We start from the raw sequence: 18,149 nt of genomic DNA, 5'->3' as shown, positions 1-18,149 counted from the left end.
GGAATTGTAGAACATGTATCTGTCCTTTTCTATTGGCCTATTTTACTTAGTAATACGCATTTAAGATTCCTGTATATCTTTTTCATGGCTCTGTAGCTCATTTCTTAGCACTGTGTACTGGTCCATGTTCTGGATGTTCCTAGTTTATTTATCCATTTACCAACTACAGGACATCTTGGTTACTTTCAAATCTAGGAATTTATGAATCAATTTGCTGGGAACCTTCATGTGCAGATTTTTGTGTGGATACAAGTTTTCAATTCATTTGAGTAAATATTAAAGAACATTATTGGATCATGTGGTAAGAGTATGTTCAGTTGTGTAAGAGACTGTCAAGTTATCTTCCAAAGTGGCTGTGCCATTTTGTATTCCCATCAGCAATGAATGAACATTCACTCCCTTATCCTTGCCAGAATTTGGTATTGCACTGTTTTTAATTTTCACCTTTTTATTAAGTGTGCAGTGATATCTAATTCTGGTTTAATCGGAATTTCTCTAATGACATATTCATCATTAAAAATTTTATTTTAAAAAAATTACTGGTATTTAATGGACAAAGAAAAATTTTATTCATTTATTGTCTACAATGCAATGTTTTGAAATGTGTTGACATTGTGAAATGGCTAAATTAACCTGATTAGTTCCTCAGATATTTGTTGTATTTGTAGTGAGAACACTTAAAATCTGTTCTCTCAGTGATTTTTAGTAATGCATTTATTTGTTAGTAACTGTCATCATTGTGCTATTCAATAGCTCTCCAGAATTTATTTCTCTATCTGTCTAAAGTTTTGTATACTTTGATTCTTCTCCCAACCCCTCTACCTCCCCCTACCCATTGGTAACTCCATTCTGTTCTCTGCTTCTATGAATTCATATTTTTTTAATTCCTCATTATACCTGAGATCATGTGGTATCTATCTTTCTATGCTTGGCTTATTTCACCTAACATAATGTCCTTCAGGTTCATCTGTATTGTCACAAGTGATAGGATTTCCTTCTTTTTAAAGGCAGAATAATATTCCTTTTGTGTATGCCACATTTTTGTTATCCATTCATCTGCGGATGGACACTTAGGTTGATTCCATATCTTGGCTAATGTGAATAATGCTGTAGTCCATATGGGAATGAGGATATTTTTTCTATGCGCTGATTGTTTTCTTTGGACACATACTGCATCGTTTTAAAAAGAGTTTTAAATCACTCTTCATTAAAAAAAGAAAAAGAAAAGAAAAGAAACATGGGCAGCTTTTAACTGTGAATGTGCTTGTAGGGGTAAAGAATAGAGTAGGAAATGCTGAACTGATCCAGGTTCTTTTGATTTACTACTTCCCTTAGCTCGATTATGATCACTAAGTTCGAAACCATGGAGCAGCATGGTTTCTCCTACTGTGAAATACAGAGAAGTCACTGCAGGACAGAGAGAAGGCCCGGATTGGAGATAATAACCTACTCTGCCACGGTGGTCTCTGGAATTGGAGTCCTTCTAGTAGAATTCTGTAGCAGGAGAAGAAAAGGAGACTTTAATTCAGTCTGAGCAGCAGGAGAGCAAGGAAGTTACAAAAAAGGGTGTAAAGAATCTAGAGGTAGATTTTAAGGAGGGAAAACACCAGGAACCTACATGTAGCACTCTATTTGAATTCAAGCAAGTCTGGTTGAACATTTGTACAGGCTCTTATCCTCTCTGAGTCTATAAATTCTTCATATTAACATTGAGCCAAAAGTTAAATCTGGGTACTTTATGTCTAGTCCTTAGCATTTTGGCCTTTTTTCAAAGTGCTTAAATGCCAAGTTAATGTGGCTTTGAACATACAACTGTCACAAAATTACAAATGACAGTGTCTTGGCAGGAAGTTCTTCCTGGTTTTGATGTGTTGGTGCTGCCAGATTTGTGTTACATGCTGATGCCAATCTGTCAAAAAGCCTGGTACAATATAAGAAAAACAGAAGGAGGCATGACATCCCAAGGACCAGGTGTGATGGAGGGTGTTGGGGCTGCAGTCCATCCTCTCATCAGGCTACTGATAAGTAGTCCTTTACCTCAGGCCTTCAGGTTTCAAGAACATTTCTACCTCCCTTTATGGATTACATCTCAGACCACTTCCTGGAATGCACCTGTACTCAGGTGCAATTCTAATGATGCTCAAAGTTCTTCAGAACCTGTCTGCCCTGGGCCCACCTGAGCTCACCTCACTGAGAGGTGGAAAAAATTCTGTCTCTTTAATGGGAACATGCCTAAGCTAATGTCACACCACATGTTCCCTTTTCTATGCATTCCTATGTGTTCAAGTTTTTTCCTCCTGGGATCCCATTTTATGAACCTTTTGTAAAGGAATTTTAAAATATACAAATAAGAGGGGATATTAGGAAAGTTATAGAAAATTTGGGAAAGTAAATCCAGGTCTGAGAGTAACCAAGAACAATTCTACCTCCCTTCTGTTCAGCATGCAGGGCAGGTGAATGAAGTACTCCGTTTGCTTTCTACTTTGTAGTTTAAGAGAAAGGTAGAAATAAATGTCCCCTTCTGCAGATTATTATCTTCCTAATTAGGTAAAATGTTATATTTTGCTCATAGTGGTGACATTTAAAATATAGTTGTCCCATGATTTGCAAAGTAATTTACCTAAGAAATGACGAGGACAATGATGTGATACATAGACACTATTGCTGCAAGTTGTATAACATTGACAGAACTGCAGATATACCCATGGCAGGCGGCTCTTCTGAATCATAGGAATGACATTTAGATGAAAGAAAATCACTGTCACACAGGCAGGCTTCCACCGCGCAGTGCCGTCAGGAGTGGTGCCCCTTGGAAGTGGACCAGAGAGAAAAAATTTTATTGAGAGAGAGAAAAAAAAATCCTACATTTTAGAAAGAGTTTTTGAGAGTAAGGAAACTATACGAGGACCTTAAAGGAAATATGAGCTTTGGTGTGGTTTTTTTTAAAAAAAAATCAACATTAAGCAGCTCTTTGTTTCTATGGACTTCACTGAATTTCTCAGAAAATTCAGGCCAAGTAGGAAAGGTGAGCTTGAAGTTTAGGAGACAGAGAAGAGCAGGAGGAATGACTTGGGCAGCTGGTCACACAGGGGTTTCGGAGGCACAGAGTGTACAAGATCTCTTGGGGACCTCAGAGATCCCCGCAGACATATAGGATGTAGAGAACAGATGGCCAGAGTCAACGTCTGGGAAATGCCCACTGTGGTAAGCTGATAAAACATATGTCCATGTGCTGATCCCTGAAATTTGTGAACATGACCTTATTTGGGAAAAGCCTCTTTGCAGATGGGATTAGGGTAAGAATTTTGAGGTGAGGAGATTATCCTGGATTATTTGGGTGGTCCCTAAATGTCATCACAAATGTCCTTATGAGAGAGAGGCAGAGAGAGACTAGACACAAAGGGTAGAAGGTGATGTGACACCAGAGACAGATTAGAGTGATGTGGGGCCACATGGCAAGGAACCCACGAAGTGCTGGCACCCACGAGAAGCTGAAGAAGGCAAAGAAAGAAAGAAAGAAAAAAACATCATATTCTCCTCCAAAGCTTCTAGAAGAAATGTAGCCCTGCTAATTAAGACCTTGGTTTCAAATGTCTGGCCTCCAGAACTGTGAGATAATAATTTGTGATTTTATTAACCCACCATTGCTATAGTATTTGTTACAGCAACGTAGGAAACCACGGCCCCCCATTTTGGGAAACAGGAAAGTCAAGAAAGTTTAAAGAAGTAAAAGGTAGCCAAAAATTGCATCATGAAAACTGAGGAAGAGTTTTAAACAGATGAGCAGAGGCAACCGTGTTAAATGTCAGAGCCCGAGGATAATGAAGAGGGAGGAGCAGCCATTGATATGATAGATGATGATGGCTGCTCACTGAAACTGAGCACCTGCTGTATACCATTCACTGCCATAGCACTTGAGAGGCATTTACTCAATCGACCTCACAACAGCCCTGTCAGGGATGAACTCAGTTATCCCATCTGAAGAGGTATGAAAAAAAATCAGCACAAGGTAACATAATCAGCGGTGTGGCTAAGATTTGCACGCAGAATCTCTGACTATAGAACCCACATTTTTGACCACCATATGTGTCTCTCTCTCCTTGTTCCTAAAGATGTGTGTTTTCCAAGGTTCTGACCTTAGTCCTTTTATCAGGGTAGGTGATAGCCCTCAGGAGGAAGAGGTGTCTTCATAAAAATCATTTGAAGTGGAAAGAGGGAAGGAGTTGAACTTTAGGTCACCCGGGCTCCATCTTCTCAGCTGAATGGGAAAGGAAGCTTTCTGTCATTGCTGAGGGAGGCAGCCAATTTTCAGGCCTCAGGAGTTTGGGAACGATGGTGAGGGTATAATGAGGAAGGAAGCATAAATTTGAAGCTTGTTGCCCAGATAAACATGCTTGGCGTCATCTCCTTGCATTACGTCCAAGGAGTCTTTGCAACTCCTAAAGTGCAGGGGAAGAAGGGGTGGAGGGAGGATCATCATCTCACATCTGCTGCATGGGAAGTGTTTTGCTCAGAGCTGAGGGGGGAAGAAGGGAAACATAAAATCTGATCCTTGCTGGTAGAGACTCTTAAACTAGTAGGATCAATGGGCCATGTGTACACCAGGAGGTGAGCAAGAGTTCAGAGTAGTTGCATAATGAGAGAAAATGGCAAGAAAATGGAATGTTGCCTGGAATAGCAGAGGAACTGGAAGGGCTTCAAGGAAGGACCAGTGCAAGCTGGTTTATAACGATGAAGGTGTTTGACTCAAGAACTAAGAAGACATTTCGGCATGGATGATGTCATGAGTGAAGTCTGCAAAAGAGAGTTCTAGAAGAGCTTGGGTCAAAGGAGTGTGCTTTAGTCAGCTTTTTTTTTTTTTTTTTTTTTTCCACCAAAAGACCTGACAAGAAAAATTTTAAGGAGGAAAAATTTATTTGGGGGCTCATGGTTTCATGGGCTCAGTCTGTTGATGGCCAACTCCATTCCTCAAGACCTGAGGCGAGGCAGAACATGATGGCAGAAGAGTGTGTTGGAGGAAAGTGGCTGAGGACATTGCACCAAGAAGCAGAAAGACTAAGTTCAGCTCATCAAATGTATACCCCAAAGGCACACCCCCAATGACTCACCTCCTCCAGCCACACCCCACCAGCCTACAGTGTCCACTAGTTAATCCCTGTCAGGGGCTTACTTCACTGATTGGAGTAAGGCTCTATAACCCCATCAGTTCACCTCTAAACCTTCTGGCATTATCTCACATGTGAGCTTTGGGGGACACCTGATATCTAAACCATAATAGAGTGTCAGAATTCTGCACCTTCTAATCCCTGCCTGGGTAAATCTCTAAGTTATCCAGAACCACTGCAGACCTAAATGGTTTATCTCTGTGTTAGTATTTAGTTTGTCAGACTACACGGTATAGGGTTCAAATGCCAGTGAATCAGTCTCTGTATGACCTTGGACCAGTAACTCTTGAGTCTCAGGTTTCCCATTTGTAAAATGCAGATATTAATTCTCTGGTTTTTTATGGTAGTGATAAGACATTGATGAGATAATGATCAATATTAAGCACAGTGCCTGGCATTTAATAGATAAGCAATGTCAACATTTTTTTTCTGAAGTAATTAAGAACAAATTGGATGGTGCAATTTATTGGCTAACAATTCATTTCTAGACATGTGACTTCTGAATCTTCTACAAATCTTAACCTTCTCAGATGTCTGGAGTTTATTTGCTCTCTGGTGTACTATCTATTCATTTATACATCTCTCTGTCTCCCCTGGACTTAGCTCCCATATAAGGAGAGCTCTGATGGGCCAGGCCCTTTGTCTGTACCTCTGAGGACTCTTGATTCTTAAAGAATGGAATGGATTTTCTCAGGCATTAGGGATTCTTCCCAAATTCCTGTGTAACAGACCCACTTTCCTCATATCCAGCCTCTCCAGATGATATTCATTAACTGTTCTTTATTTTTGACATTTCCCCCATAATACACATTATTATATTTTCTAACCTAGGATTCAACATTTCTAAGTAGCTATGTCATTTATTTCCATGGTGTAATAGTTATTGTCTGATGTCATTTTGTGCTTCCTTGAAGGGAGTTACCCAAGAGTTTCGAAGTGCCAGACTGAGTCATAATCCCATTCCAATCTTCCACAAGTGGGTCAAGAAGCAGCATTTTGGGGACAGTGGTTTATTTCATAGTTGCAGGCTGAGACTGTGTGTATCATCTGATGTTGATTTCAGATGTCTCTCCCATTCCCTTCATCTGTCACATGGGAGTTCATCTGGATTATTCTGGAGTCTTGATGTATTTACAGATGCTCAGGCTGCACATAAGTGGAAATATGGAAATAATAATAAATGTGTCGTGGAGCAGGGTGGAGTGGAAGAAAAACAGGTTGATACTGAGGTATCAGTCATACCCACAGAGAGAGACATTTAGTTTTAGAAGGTTCACACAGTCTGGGCATTGGTGAGAAAGTCTGCCAGACTGTCTCCCAACCTGGTTGAGTCTTCCAAAACTGAGGCTCAAGCTTACAGCATCATGGGCTTAGCAACCAGATCTTGGGGACCGACTCACAGTAAGCAATTCATGAGGAGGTAAATGTGTAAAAGCCCAGGACAGCAGTTGGTTAACTCACACTGAGCACCCTGCCTGCTGGTAGGCAGTGATGCTGGTGTGATTACTTTCTTCCTGTACTAGGAGCCAAGTTCCATTCCGTATGTCGTCTGGCAGACTCCGTCAGAATGAGGACAGTTAGTGATAAAGAAGAGTAGAATCATACATTAGGGCTGACTGGCTGTGCAATTCCAATTCTTAAAGTTCAAGACTGCTTTTTGGACCGGCACTGCACATATTTGTCTCTATTGCACTGTTTTAATGTTTTCTTTGCTAGCCAACCCCATTCTAATTTGAATTTTCCTTTCTTAAGGTTCATTAGAACTTATAAATTGACCCCCGGGGAAGGGAATTTAAGGTGACTCTTCATATCTTTGGCATGACCAATGATTGATGGTTTTGCAGTTTATCTGTGAGTGCAGGTTTATTATTACCTCTATTACTGGGATTTTAGTACACTTCTCACAGTGGCCTCCAAGTACTAATAATCTATAAATGTATTGTTTTCTCTTACCAGGCTTCAGTCTCCTTATCTGTAAAAGGCATCAACTCTAAATACTAAAATAACTTCCAACTCTAAATTTATACTTTCAGGTTTCAAAAGATTCTTTTGGGGGGTGGGGTACTGAGGATTGAACTCAGAGGCACTCAACCACTGAGCCACATCCCCAGTCCCATTTTGTATTTTATTTAGAGACAGGGTCTCACTGAGTTGCTTGGTGCCTCATCCTTGCTGAGGCTGGCTTTGAACTCGAGATCCTCCTGTCTTAGCCTCCTGAGCCACTGGGATACAGTTGTGCCACACCCAGCCCGGCTCAAAAGATTCTTAATGAAAAATTCTGCAATTTGGTGAAGCTTAGCTTTCCTCTGTCAGATAACATGATTCCTGATAAGTCCCACTGCCTTGATGGCATTATAAGACTAATACTCTCTTTAAAAAACAGAGCTGGATTCTGCCATCTATGAGTTTGAATTCTAGTTCTGTCCTCACGGAGTTTCTTTAGATAAATTCTGTCACCTTTCATATTTTACTGGGGATTCTAAAATGATTTTATAATTTTCTTTCCCATCAGCATTTATTAACAGGAAATTTTCTATAGTGAATAACTTTCTTTCAGCAACTCTTTGTGTCTTTTGAAATATTGTGGGTAAAGGGAAGGCAGGATACATGCTTACTTTTTCCCTTTTATCAATTTCCTGAGTAATGAATTAGTATTTTAACAAACACCAATGGCAATCAGTGAGCATTTTAAAAAATACATCTTTTGAGCTCAGAACTTTTTTGACCAGTTGATATATATCAGTGGATATAATCCACTTTGATGAAATTGATGTAAGTCAACATGATCAATATATGCTTTTGATGAGATTGACATGATATCTAAAATTGGCTTTAGACTACTCCAACAATGAAAAAAGCAGACCAACAACAAAGGGAGAGGGACAGATGGAGCAAAAATGGAAAAGTCTTGGTATTTGTTGCCGGGGATAGGTGCATGGGTTTCATAATACTATTATTTTACATTCCGTCTGTCTGAAATTCTCTTGAATAAAATATTTCTAAAAATTCACATAATTCTAGATTATCGGAGGTGTAAATGTGGATGACTCTGACTATCTGTGCATTCCATAGAGAATGTTCCTTGATTTGTACTGAAATTCCAGTCACTTCAGAAACAGTTCCTAAGCCCCACAGCCCCTGACAACAGCGTGCCAAATATGTGCATATTTTCCTAGGACTTTGAAAATAATTTTGATAAAAGTTTACTGTTTGATTTTGTTGAACATACATTCCTAAAAGTCTTGCTGTGATTACTAAGGACATCCATTTTTGAAAGAAGCAATGTTTAGTAAATAACGTTATATGAAAATCTACTGATATTACAATTCTAGTATCACTAGCATTTCTTAGGAATTTGAAACATTCTGGCTTATGCTCGCTGGTATTCATGCAAGAACATAACCTGACATTTTAGTCATTCGGAACTGACTTCTTTAGTCTAATGGTGCTATTTCTCGTTCTAGGTTTAAGTTTATCTATTCATGGGGCTGAAAAGCGTTTGCAAATCCATCAACGGCGAAGTGTGGCAAGCCGTCCAGGGTCACGTCGTCGCCTGCCCGTGGTCAGGCATTCCTCACTCCCACCAGGCAGAAGAAGGTCAATAAAAATGGAGGCAAGCTCTTCTGGAATCACTAATGGAAAAACCAAAATTTTCCATGCAGGTAATGCATGGGGAAGTTCAACAGGGACCCATTTTTACAGCAACCCGACACAGCCTTCATTACATTCATTATGCTATACGTCCAATTAAGTTTATTTTATTTTTTTCCCAGAAGTCTTGTTTCATACTCTTTCTCTATCTTTACTTCAGTCAGTGGTAAATCGCCACCAAGACCAATAACAGGAGATGGATATATCAGAAGAGATTAAGAATTCATTCCACCTACAGTGGTAGAATCTAAATGAAAATCAGACAGAAAAACTCCTGCTCAGTTTAGAAAAACTTGTATACTAAAATAGAGATTTGGCCTTTTTCCTGATAATTTACTCTAAAATAGCTCAGAAAAAAAATTCAAGCTAAAAGTACCCACTTAAAAACCCAAGTTATCTGGATTGTCTTGCTCACATCCTCCTGAGGTCAGGGGAGAAGACTAGAGTCATTGTATTAGGTTTCATGGCCTCTGGGATGCACTTGTGGTCTCTTAAAAATGTTAAAAACAATTCTACATTAAAGCATGTGATTCCAACTAAAATGTTGTATGTGTTTGTTTGGGGGAGAAGCTCATTTAAATATTCATTCATTCATTCATTCATTCAACAAATACTTATTGAGTAGGCTAGTCATTGTTTTGGATGATGAAGAAACATCATTTAAAAGGTAATGTTCCTGGAAGGTGATGTTGTGGACATGTTGAATTACAAGGGAATTTAGATATCATTCAGAATAACTCACCCAATCTTAATTATTTTCTGTAATGTCCTAGCAGGTGGTGACCTAATCCCCAGGGAAGCCAAGTCTCAACCTCTTGCCATGTCATACCATCTCCTCCCATGAGTTGGTAAACTTGTTTCTCAACCTTTCCAAAAAACCTCAAGGCCACCGGGCATGAATTACAGGAGGTTCCTTTTGCTCTGTCTTCAAATATATCATTATTGATTCCTATCCTTCCCTTTGTTTCCCTAGTTTTCAGAAGTTGAGGGACCTCCCACCATCTTGGAACAGGACTTTACCTGTGTCCTTTGAGCCTCAGTCACCTCTTCTTCCTTGAACCTTGCTCAGGAAAACGTATCCCCTTGTTTTCACCTCTTGTTTCCCTTCCTACACTGCTGGTCATTCACTCTGAGGCCATGCAAAGACCCAAGCTTCTCCCATTCTGAGCATCTTCATTTGATACTGTGTCGCCTTCTCTCTTCTGCCACTTTCCCCTCCTCCCTTATAAACAAAACTTTGGGCAGAATAATCTACTTTCCAGTCACCCTTCAGCCAATCCAATCTAGTTTCCAGTTCTTCCTCTCCACTGTGGCCATTATTGAGGACCTTAGTGACCTCCTTTTATCACAAGTGGTAGATGCTTGCCACACCCTTCGGATGCTGCAGACCTGGTTGGACCACATACTTCTTCCCAGAACACTGTTCCCTATGCTTTTGTAACAAACTTTTGACTTCTCCTCTTCTCCCACGTGTAGCTTTGCTGTTTTCCCAATGTCTAGTATCTCTCTCTCTTCCTCTTGCCTCCTGTCCCAGTTCATCCTCTATAGCAAATCCTGAAAGAGTCATCTCTCTCCCTGATCGTTGTATGCACCTTGCTTGTCCTATTGTTGATAGGGTCAAACCCAAGTGCCTTAGTACATTAAAAAGAAATGCACTTTTCATCCTTCAATTTTTCACCTGATTCTGCCTTAAATTTTATTACCCTACTGTATCTATTAGGATTCAACTGGAAAAACATAAGTGGTGTACTAGAGACTGATTGTAGGAAATTGGCTTTTGTCATGTTGGGACTGAGCAGGCACGTTTGACTTCTATAGGGCAGGCCATCTGGAAGGGTGGGCTGTAACGCTCATGCACAGCGACAGCTGCTGTCCACAGGTGGAACTCCTTCCCGGAGGCCTTGGTTCTGTGTTTAAGGCCTTTCAACAGATAGGATCAATTCTCCCTAAATTATGACTAGTTAGGGAACGGGGAACAGACCATCACATCTGTTCATATTGATGGGCTTTCAGTTCTTTAAACATGTAGTGCTATTTCATGCCTCTGAACCTTTGCATATGCCACTCTTTCTAGGATTCCCTGGTTTTGCTCCATTATCTTTTCTCATTTTGATATTACCTGTCTGTCTTCTGCAAGGTCTTCAAGGCCAGTTTGGATTGTTCATCTTTGTACTCCCAATAAATATTTATAGGGTAGAACCAAATGGAACTCCATCAGCGGTTTTTTAGAGCTTCCGATAGCTTTTTAATTGCTCTGCCTGCCTGCCTTTTAATGAGTACTTGAGATACATCAGAGAATAGACAAAAATTCCTGCCCTAGGAGAGATCACTTACTAGGTGGGAGAAAGAATAAATCAACATAATAAATAGATAAACTATACAATATATAACCAATATTATAGTTGTATACAGCCATCTTTTAGTTGTAATTACTGTATATAGTTACATATTAACTATATATAACATAATAAATATGTAGTGTTTATGATGAGGGCATTATGGATTAAAGTATAAGTAGAGGAATCAGGTAGTGGAGAGTGGGCATGTTATAATTTTATCAGGTGGGCAGGGTAGGTCACATCGTGGAGATGTACAATCAAAGAATAGGACCATGATGAGGACCATGATGTTTGGGCAACTGAATTCCCTAGGGTAGGAGTCAATCTGCCAGTTTGAAGAAGCATACGGAGGTCAATGAACCAAGAATGTAGTGAGCAAGGAGGAAAAACTCTGCTTAATGAAGTCATAGGGACCAGATGTAGCAGGCCATTGTAAGTACTTTAAACTTACAGTGGGAGATGTTTAAAATGGGAGATGTTAGAAGGTTTTGAGAATAAGAGTCTTATGACCTGAAATATCTTAATGAAATCACTTCAGTTATTTGAGGATACACTATGAGGTAGTGGGGAGAGAATAAAAAGAGGAAGGTCAAATAGGAAACCTCCAAAATCATCTAGTTGAGAGATGATAGTAGTTCTGACTTAGAGTAGAAGATATGATGGTGATAATTTAGATTCTGGATATATTTTAAAATTGGACCAACATAATTCTCCAATAGATTTTAAGTGGGGTAAGGGAAAAAAGGGTTAAAGATGACTCAAAAAGTTTTTGATATGAATAAGTTGTCTTACTATTATCTGAGATTGGGAAGGCTGCAGGGGAAGAATATTTGTCTGGTTTGAGGGCAAAGTAAGGCTGAGATCAGAATTTGGATCATGGATATGATATTCAAGAAGTGGCAAGATCATGTGGGTGGGAGGATAAACATGTCTGGAGTTGAGAGATTAATCCACAAAGGAGATTTAAAATTGACAGCTGTGTCATATACATGACATTCAAAGTCATTGTATAGAAAGAGATGACTAAATGAAGAAATACAGTTGGTCCCTCATTTTGGTAAGTTTTGCATCTCTGTATTTAATCAAGTGCATATCAAAATTATTTGGAAAATACATTTATATATGCAGAACATGAACAGACTTTTTCTCTTATCATTATTCCCTAAACAATACATAAAGCATTTACATCTTATTAGGTATTGCAAGTGAAAGGAATGTGAAAAACTGAGAGATGGGCGAGCAAGAAATGAAAGATGGAGACCAGGCAGAGATATACATGAGAATTTATTTGTCAGAGCTGACAAATAAAGGCACATTTCTCCATAGATGGAGAGAGGCAAAACAGGCTTGGGGTTTGGGACTTTTATGGGGCAGGCTCAGGGATTAGATCTGTGGAGGGGGCAGTGAAAGGTTGGGTTGGTATGAGGGAGTGGTGAGCCTTTCTCAAAAACACCCTTGGGCAGGAAAGCATAATTTTTCTTAAAATGGCAGCTGTCACTTAAGATAGCTGTCCAAGCAAGGACCTTATAGAAAGTATTATAGGATGATTTAAAATATACAGGAGGATGGGACTGGTTACATGCAATACTATACCATTTTATATAATGGACTTGAATATCATAGATTTTTCACACCCATGGGGTGTCCAGGAACCAAACCCCTATGAATACTGAAAGATAAGTATATAGACAGAGAGGGTAAAGGATGAAGGACTAAGACCTGGGGCAATTCAACACAGTAATAAATGGTCATAGAGGATATAAACCACCAGTAAGAAAGGCCAAGAAAAATGCAGCAATAATGATTAGCAACGTCAGGCTACAAGTTGAAAGTCAAGTAAGTTGAGGACTGAGAATTGGCCATTGATTTTAGTAAAGTGAAAGTTAATGGTGATTTGGATAAGAGCAGTTTTGGTGACATGGTAGAGATGAAGCCATGATTGAAGTGGGTTTAAGAGAGAATGAAGGCTACAAATAGATGCTGTGGATATAGACAACTTTTTTTTCCTATGGAGGACAGTGAAGGAACAAGGAAGCTACTAGGGAGTAAAAGTGAGGCAGATAGAGTTTCTTTTCAAAATAGCAAACCTTCAGTAGAGAGTGTATGATATTAAAGAGAGGTGAGAATTTGTGAGGTGGTGTCCATGGCAGGTCAGGAATTACGCATAATAAGGTCATAGATAGCATCTGTAATGATAGTAGCTAACAGGTGGGAAGATGGAATAGATGGTTTTTGGCAGGTGTGATGGGGGTATGAGAATTTTTTTCCCATTGTGAAGTTTTATCTTTAATGTGGTCACCACTGTGAATGAGAATGAAGCCAGAGATGAAACCAAACATGAAGGAAAGGGAGTGACCACAATGATTGATTATGTGACTTAAGCCTAGGGAACAGGGGGGTAAAGACATGAAGGAGGAGAAGAATGCTGAAAAGTTGGTAGGACCAGTTGGATGGAGGTCTTAGAGGGGTCCAAAGGGTGTTGAAGTTAGGGTAATGAAAGAAAGAGCTGGAAAAGTAAGAATAGATAGATGGTCAGTCAGTGAGACAAACAGCACTGATATTGCAGAGGTGGGTACTATTTCTGGGAGAGACAAGGTCTAGACCAGAGTTTAAAGTAAGAGACTGTACTGGGGCATGGGGTAAGATTATTGAAGGCTTCCCAGGGACTGAGAGACAAGAGTATGGGAAAGATCATTTATACCTGCAGTCAGCCCTTCTTATCCATGGATTCTATTCTGCATTTGTGGACTCAACCCAATGTGTATCAAAAATATTCGGAAAAAAATTGTTTCTGTAATGAATGTGTACAGACATTTTTCTTGTAATTTGTGATTTTTTCTCAAAACAATATCACTTGCATCACATTAGGTGATATAAGTAATATAGAGATGATTTAAATTACACTGGAGGCTGTGTGGAGGTTAAATGCAAGGGTGTATGTAAGGGACTTGAGCATTTTATGCAAGGGACTTGGGCATCTGCAGGATTTGCTATCAGTGGAGGATCTTGGAACCAATCTACCTTGGATACTGAGGGATAGTTTTAAATTGAAATGGTCAGGAATTGGTCGGGTAGTTTTGGGAAGAATGATGAGCCAGGTTAACTGCATCCAGGAATAAGGGAATGTAACCTGGGAGATAGCAGGTGAGTGCAGAGATGAAGAATAGAAGGCGACACAATAAAACAATGTAAGATTCAAGGCTGGGGGTGTTTAGGGAAAAGGGAAGGATCATGGTTAAAGGTAGCCTTGAGACTCAAGGAAGATACCTGCTCCTCCTTCTAATCCAGCTGGTGCCAGGTCTATAGGAAAAAATAGAAAGAAAGAACCACTGGGACATAGTGGCCTCTAGGAAAATCTAGGTTTTTATCAGATCCAGATGAAGGGAGCAATCTGAGAAGAGGTTGATGATAGACAAGAATTCTGGAGGGCTTAGTAGAAGAGTTTGGGTGTTATCTTACTGCCTTTTCTGGCTCTCTCCATTTAATTTTTCCAAACCACCTCAAAGTCCCATCCTGGAGAAGATGATTAACCTTAGCTCTCCTTTTAAAAATCTTTAGGGTTATCCAGAAGAAAGTGCTGCCTTGGGAGCCCATTTTTCAAGTCCTCTATAATTTAACCTCTCCCTACTTTTCTGAACTTCTCTCCTTTGATATTCCCATTACCCACTTTACCATCACTTTTCACAATTTCTCTATTAGGCTTTTGCGCCTTCATTTCTCAGCCATTTCTTGAGCACCTTTATTTTAGAGTGCTCTTCCCCAATAAATCTCTAGCTCTTTCATTGCTCAATATGTCATTCAAATTCCTCTTCCTCCAAGAGATCTTTTGAGAGCTCACTGGTTGAAATTGATGTCTCACTTCACCATGCTTCCACAGAACTTGGAAGCCTGATAAAAGTTCACCTGATTTAGAGTGTCACACTTCTGGAAGGCAGAAATTATACTGGATTAATCTTTGTATCCTCTATCACTCCTAACTAACCCCATGCACTGTTCAGAGTAGGTTCTTAATAAATGATTATTTGTTTCTTGTCAAAATCTATTCTACCTGCCAGATTCGGGTTTGCATTCTGAAATTTTACAGACTAAATCTAATTTTACTTTCATGCACTCCTTCAGCTGTTTAAAAACTCATCCTGAATTATTTTCCAACTGAAACATTTCCTGGTTTCTTTACTGCTTTGTTAAATGACATGATATTCAAATTCTTCACCATCTTACCCATTCTGCTCCTGGAAACAGTCTTATTTCATTAGACTTTGAAAATACAGTGCTTGGACTTGAATGGAATATTCTGTTATAAGCTGACCCATACAGAGTAGAATCAGTCTGTTCTTTCCTCTAATTGACATTCTTTTCTATTAGTATAATAAAAATTAAAGAAATGTTATTTAGACACTTCCTAATGGTGTAATATCAACATGGGATAATTTAGCAAGTCTTAAGTTCTCTGCCCTTACTTTAAGAACACATCACTACATTTATCTATTTATCATGGTGTCACAGGTTACTAAAACCTACATACATTGACTGTTGGTTGAAAATATAAGTAAAGCCAACCCTTTAGCACAGAATAATAATTAAGAAAAATTATGTTTAAAAATTACAATTAGAAACCATTTTTTAAAAGTATATTTAAAGATCATTTTATTCTGGCAAGGTAGCATGTGATTTAAGTTCCATCCTCTTTATTCTTAGTGTATTTGCACTAATGCATCATAGTTCTTGGTGGAAGATTATGAAAGAGCTCTCAAACTGAGTTTCTTACTTATATAGTGAGTCATAGATTTTAGAAGTATACAGATGTGTTAGTCATCTTGAGGCCTTTTAAGTCATCCATCTACTCTTCACAAAGTTGATGATTTCAGTTCCCAAAGCACTGTCTAAAAGCCCACTCGGACTGGTAGCTTAGGGCCGAAAGAAAGAGCCTGCTACTGTTGTAGACTCTTCATGTTATCATCCTGGATGATTTCACTTCCTTTATCTCTGCCCCGCTTCCTGAAATTTACAAACATTTCTGAATGCCTACTTTGTACTAACAAATACTTATTTGAAATACACCTTCCTTAGAACTGGAATGGTACCAAACTCAGGGAGCTCAGAGTCATGTTTAAGAGACAGTCAGGGTTCTTTGTTATAAAAACAAAAACCAAACCAATTATTTAATTCAAGCAAAGAAGGAATTTAAATTTGGAGAATGAGGAAAACTTAGGAAACTAGCTTTAAAAAAGGAACCAAAGTCAAAAAATGAGTTATTTGATTATCTGGAGTAAACGAACTCTTACGTTTTTCCATCACTTGGCCCATGTTTTCAAGCTTTGAAAGAGATGGTCCTATTGGCCATGGACCTTTCCTTTGGTTGGATTGACGGTAATGAGACAAAGGTTAGTACAGGAGGAGACCTCTCCTTTCAGCCTTCAGAATGGAAGGTTAGGACCCATTAATGTCTCTTTCCAAATGGATTATACACTGTGAGGGAGTGAGGGAGAGGCATATTCCCCAAAGGAAACAGAAGTGACATTAAGAAAGAATGTGGGAAAATACCCACTATGGAACATGCACTTAACCTATTTTGATAGAAGTCAAATGGTATTATGGGCTAGAATACAGATTTAAAGAAAGATGCAGGAGCATTCTGACTGTGGACTGTCAATAGGAAGAAAGGGAGATGACCACCCAAATGTAGGAAAGAGCATAATAAGACTGTGCACTACACTGGTTATGAATGCAAGCTTTGCTGTCAGGTTTAAGACCCAGATATGTCACCTGATAGCCATACGGCCCTGGACAAATTACTTAATTTCTCTACATCTCAGTTTCCTGATCAGTAAAGAATGTTAATACCTATCTCACAGTATTAAGTGTTGCCAGATTAAATACAGGGTTCCCAGTGAATTCAAATTTTAGATAAGCAAGTACTTTTTGAGTGTGTGTCCCCCATTGCACATACTTATTATAAGAACATACTTATAATAAGAAATTATGTTGTTTATTTGAAATTCCAATTTAGCTGGACATCCTATGTTTTTATGCATTATGTCTGGCAAGCCTTTTATAGCCTTTTTGTGACAATTAAATAACTTCATTTCTGTCAAATACCCACTATGATGCCTAGTGCTTAGTAGGTGCTTAGTAGTAAATGGCAGTGATCATTTTTGTGTCCCCATCATGATAAGCAAAATTCAGAAGTCTTAAAGTGTACATGTCCCAGAATCATTTCCTGCTTAGTCACCACACGCTAGAGCAGCTCCATAGTGAGCCTGTGCCAGAACCCATAAGATGGGGTCTCATTATGCTGCATCCACAAAGAAGCCATTTGCTTCTATGTTATACGGTTTCTTTCTTCTTTGGATTGTTTCAGATGCTTCTCTTGCTTATTGATTTTGTATTGTCTGTATCCTTTAGTCAGTCAAAATTAATGAATATTATTTCTATTTCACTTTTATATAGGTCACTAATAAAGAATAAAATAGTACTAGATGTGGGTCTATAATTCAGGGTTCAAGAGAAGAGTGAACTGATGCATTGACTTCAGTTTTTTTTTAGTTTAAAGCTGTAAAGTTTAATGGGTAGATCAATTTTTCCCAACTTAATGTTATCAAATAGAATTGGAATCTTTCTGAAATATTTCTACTGTTACTTTTTCTTTATCAGTGAGGCCCATTATATAGTCCTGGAGAAGTTTCATTAGTCACAGAAAATGTCCTTTGTTCTCTTCTAGAGTTTGTAAAGTGACCTTTTGCTGATATGTTTCATTACTTCCCCCAAGCAATTTCTAACACAAGTATTTTTGTAAACTTGAGTGGTCCTTTCCCCTTTGGTGCATGATTATTTCCTCCTTATATAAATATGGTATTTAAATGCTGAAACTTACAGATTTCATAGGAAAGAAACTTTAGGATTTTGTTTTTCCAATGAGCCAGAACAAGTAATGTGCTGTCTGAATACCTAGCATTAAATGCATAGTTTGACAAGAACAAAATTATAGCTACAA

The 18,149-nt window shown here is 38.8% G+C and overlaps 1 protein-coding gene across 5 annotated transcripts in view; it reads left to right on the top strand.

Annotated features, from left to right (window-relative positions):
• The window catches only part of Ano4 (anoctamin 4), a 372,166-nt gene that overhangs the window by 166,845 nt on the left and 187,172 nt on the right, over nt 1-18,149 (top strand). For all 5 annotated transcript variants that reach the window (XM_048803237.1, XM_048803234.1, XM_048803236.1 and 2 more), the window contains one exon: nt 8,630-8,827. In XM_048803237.1, the coding sequence (XP_048659194.1) occupies nt 8,630-8,827 (198 nt within the window). The remainder of the gene's footprint in view (nt 1-8,629; nt 8,828-18,149) is intronic.

Source organism: Marmota marmota, unplaced genomic scaffold (genome assembly GCF_001458135.2).
Source record: "Marmota marmota marmota unplaced genomic scaffold, marMar, whole genome shotgun sequence".
NCBI lineage: Eukaryota > Metazoa > Chordata > Mammalia > Rodentia > Sciuridae > Marmota > Marmota marmota.
This window is presented reverse-complemented; position numbering and strand designations above follow the sequence as displayed.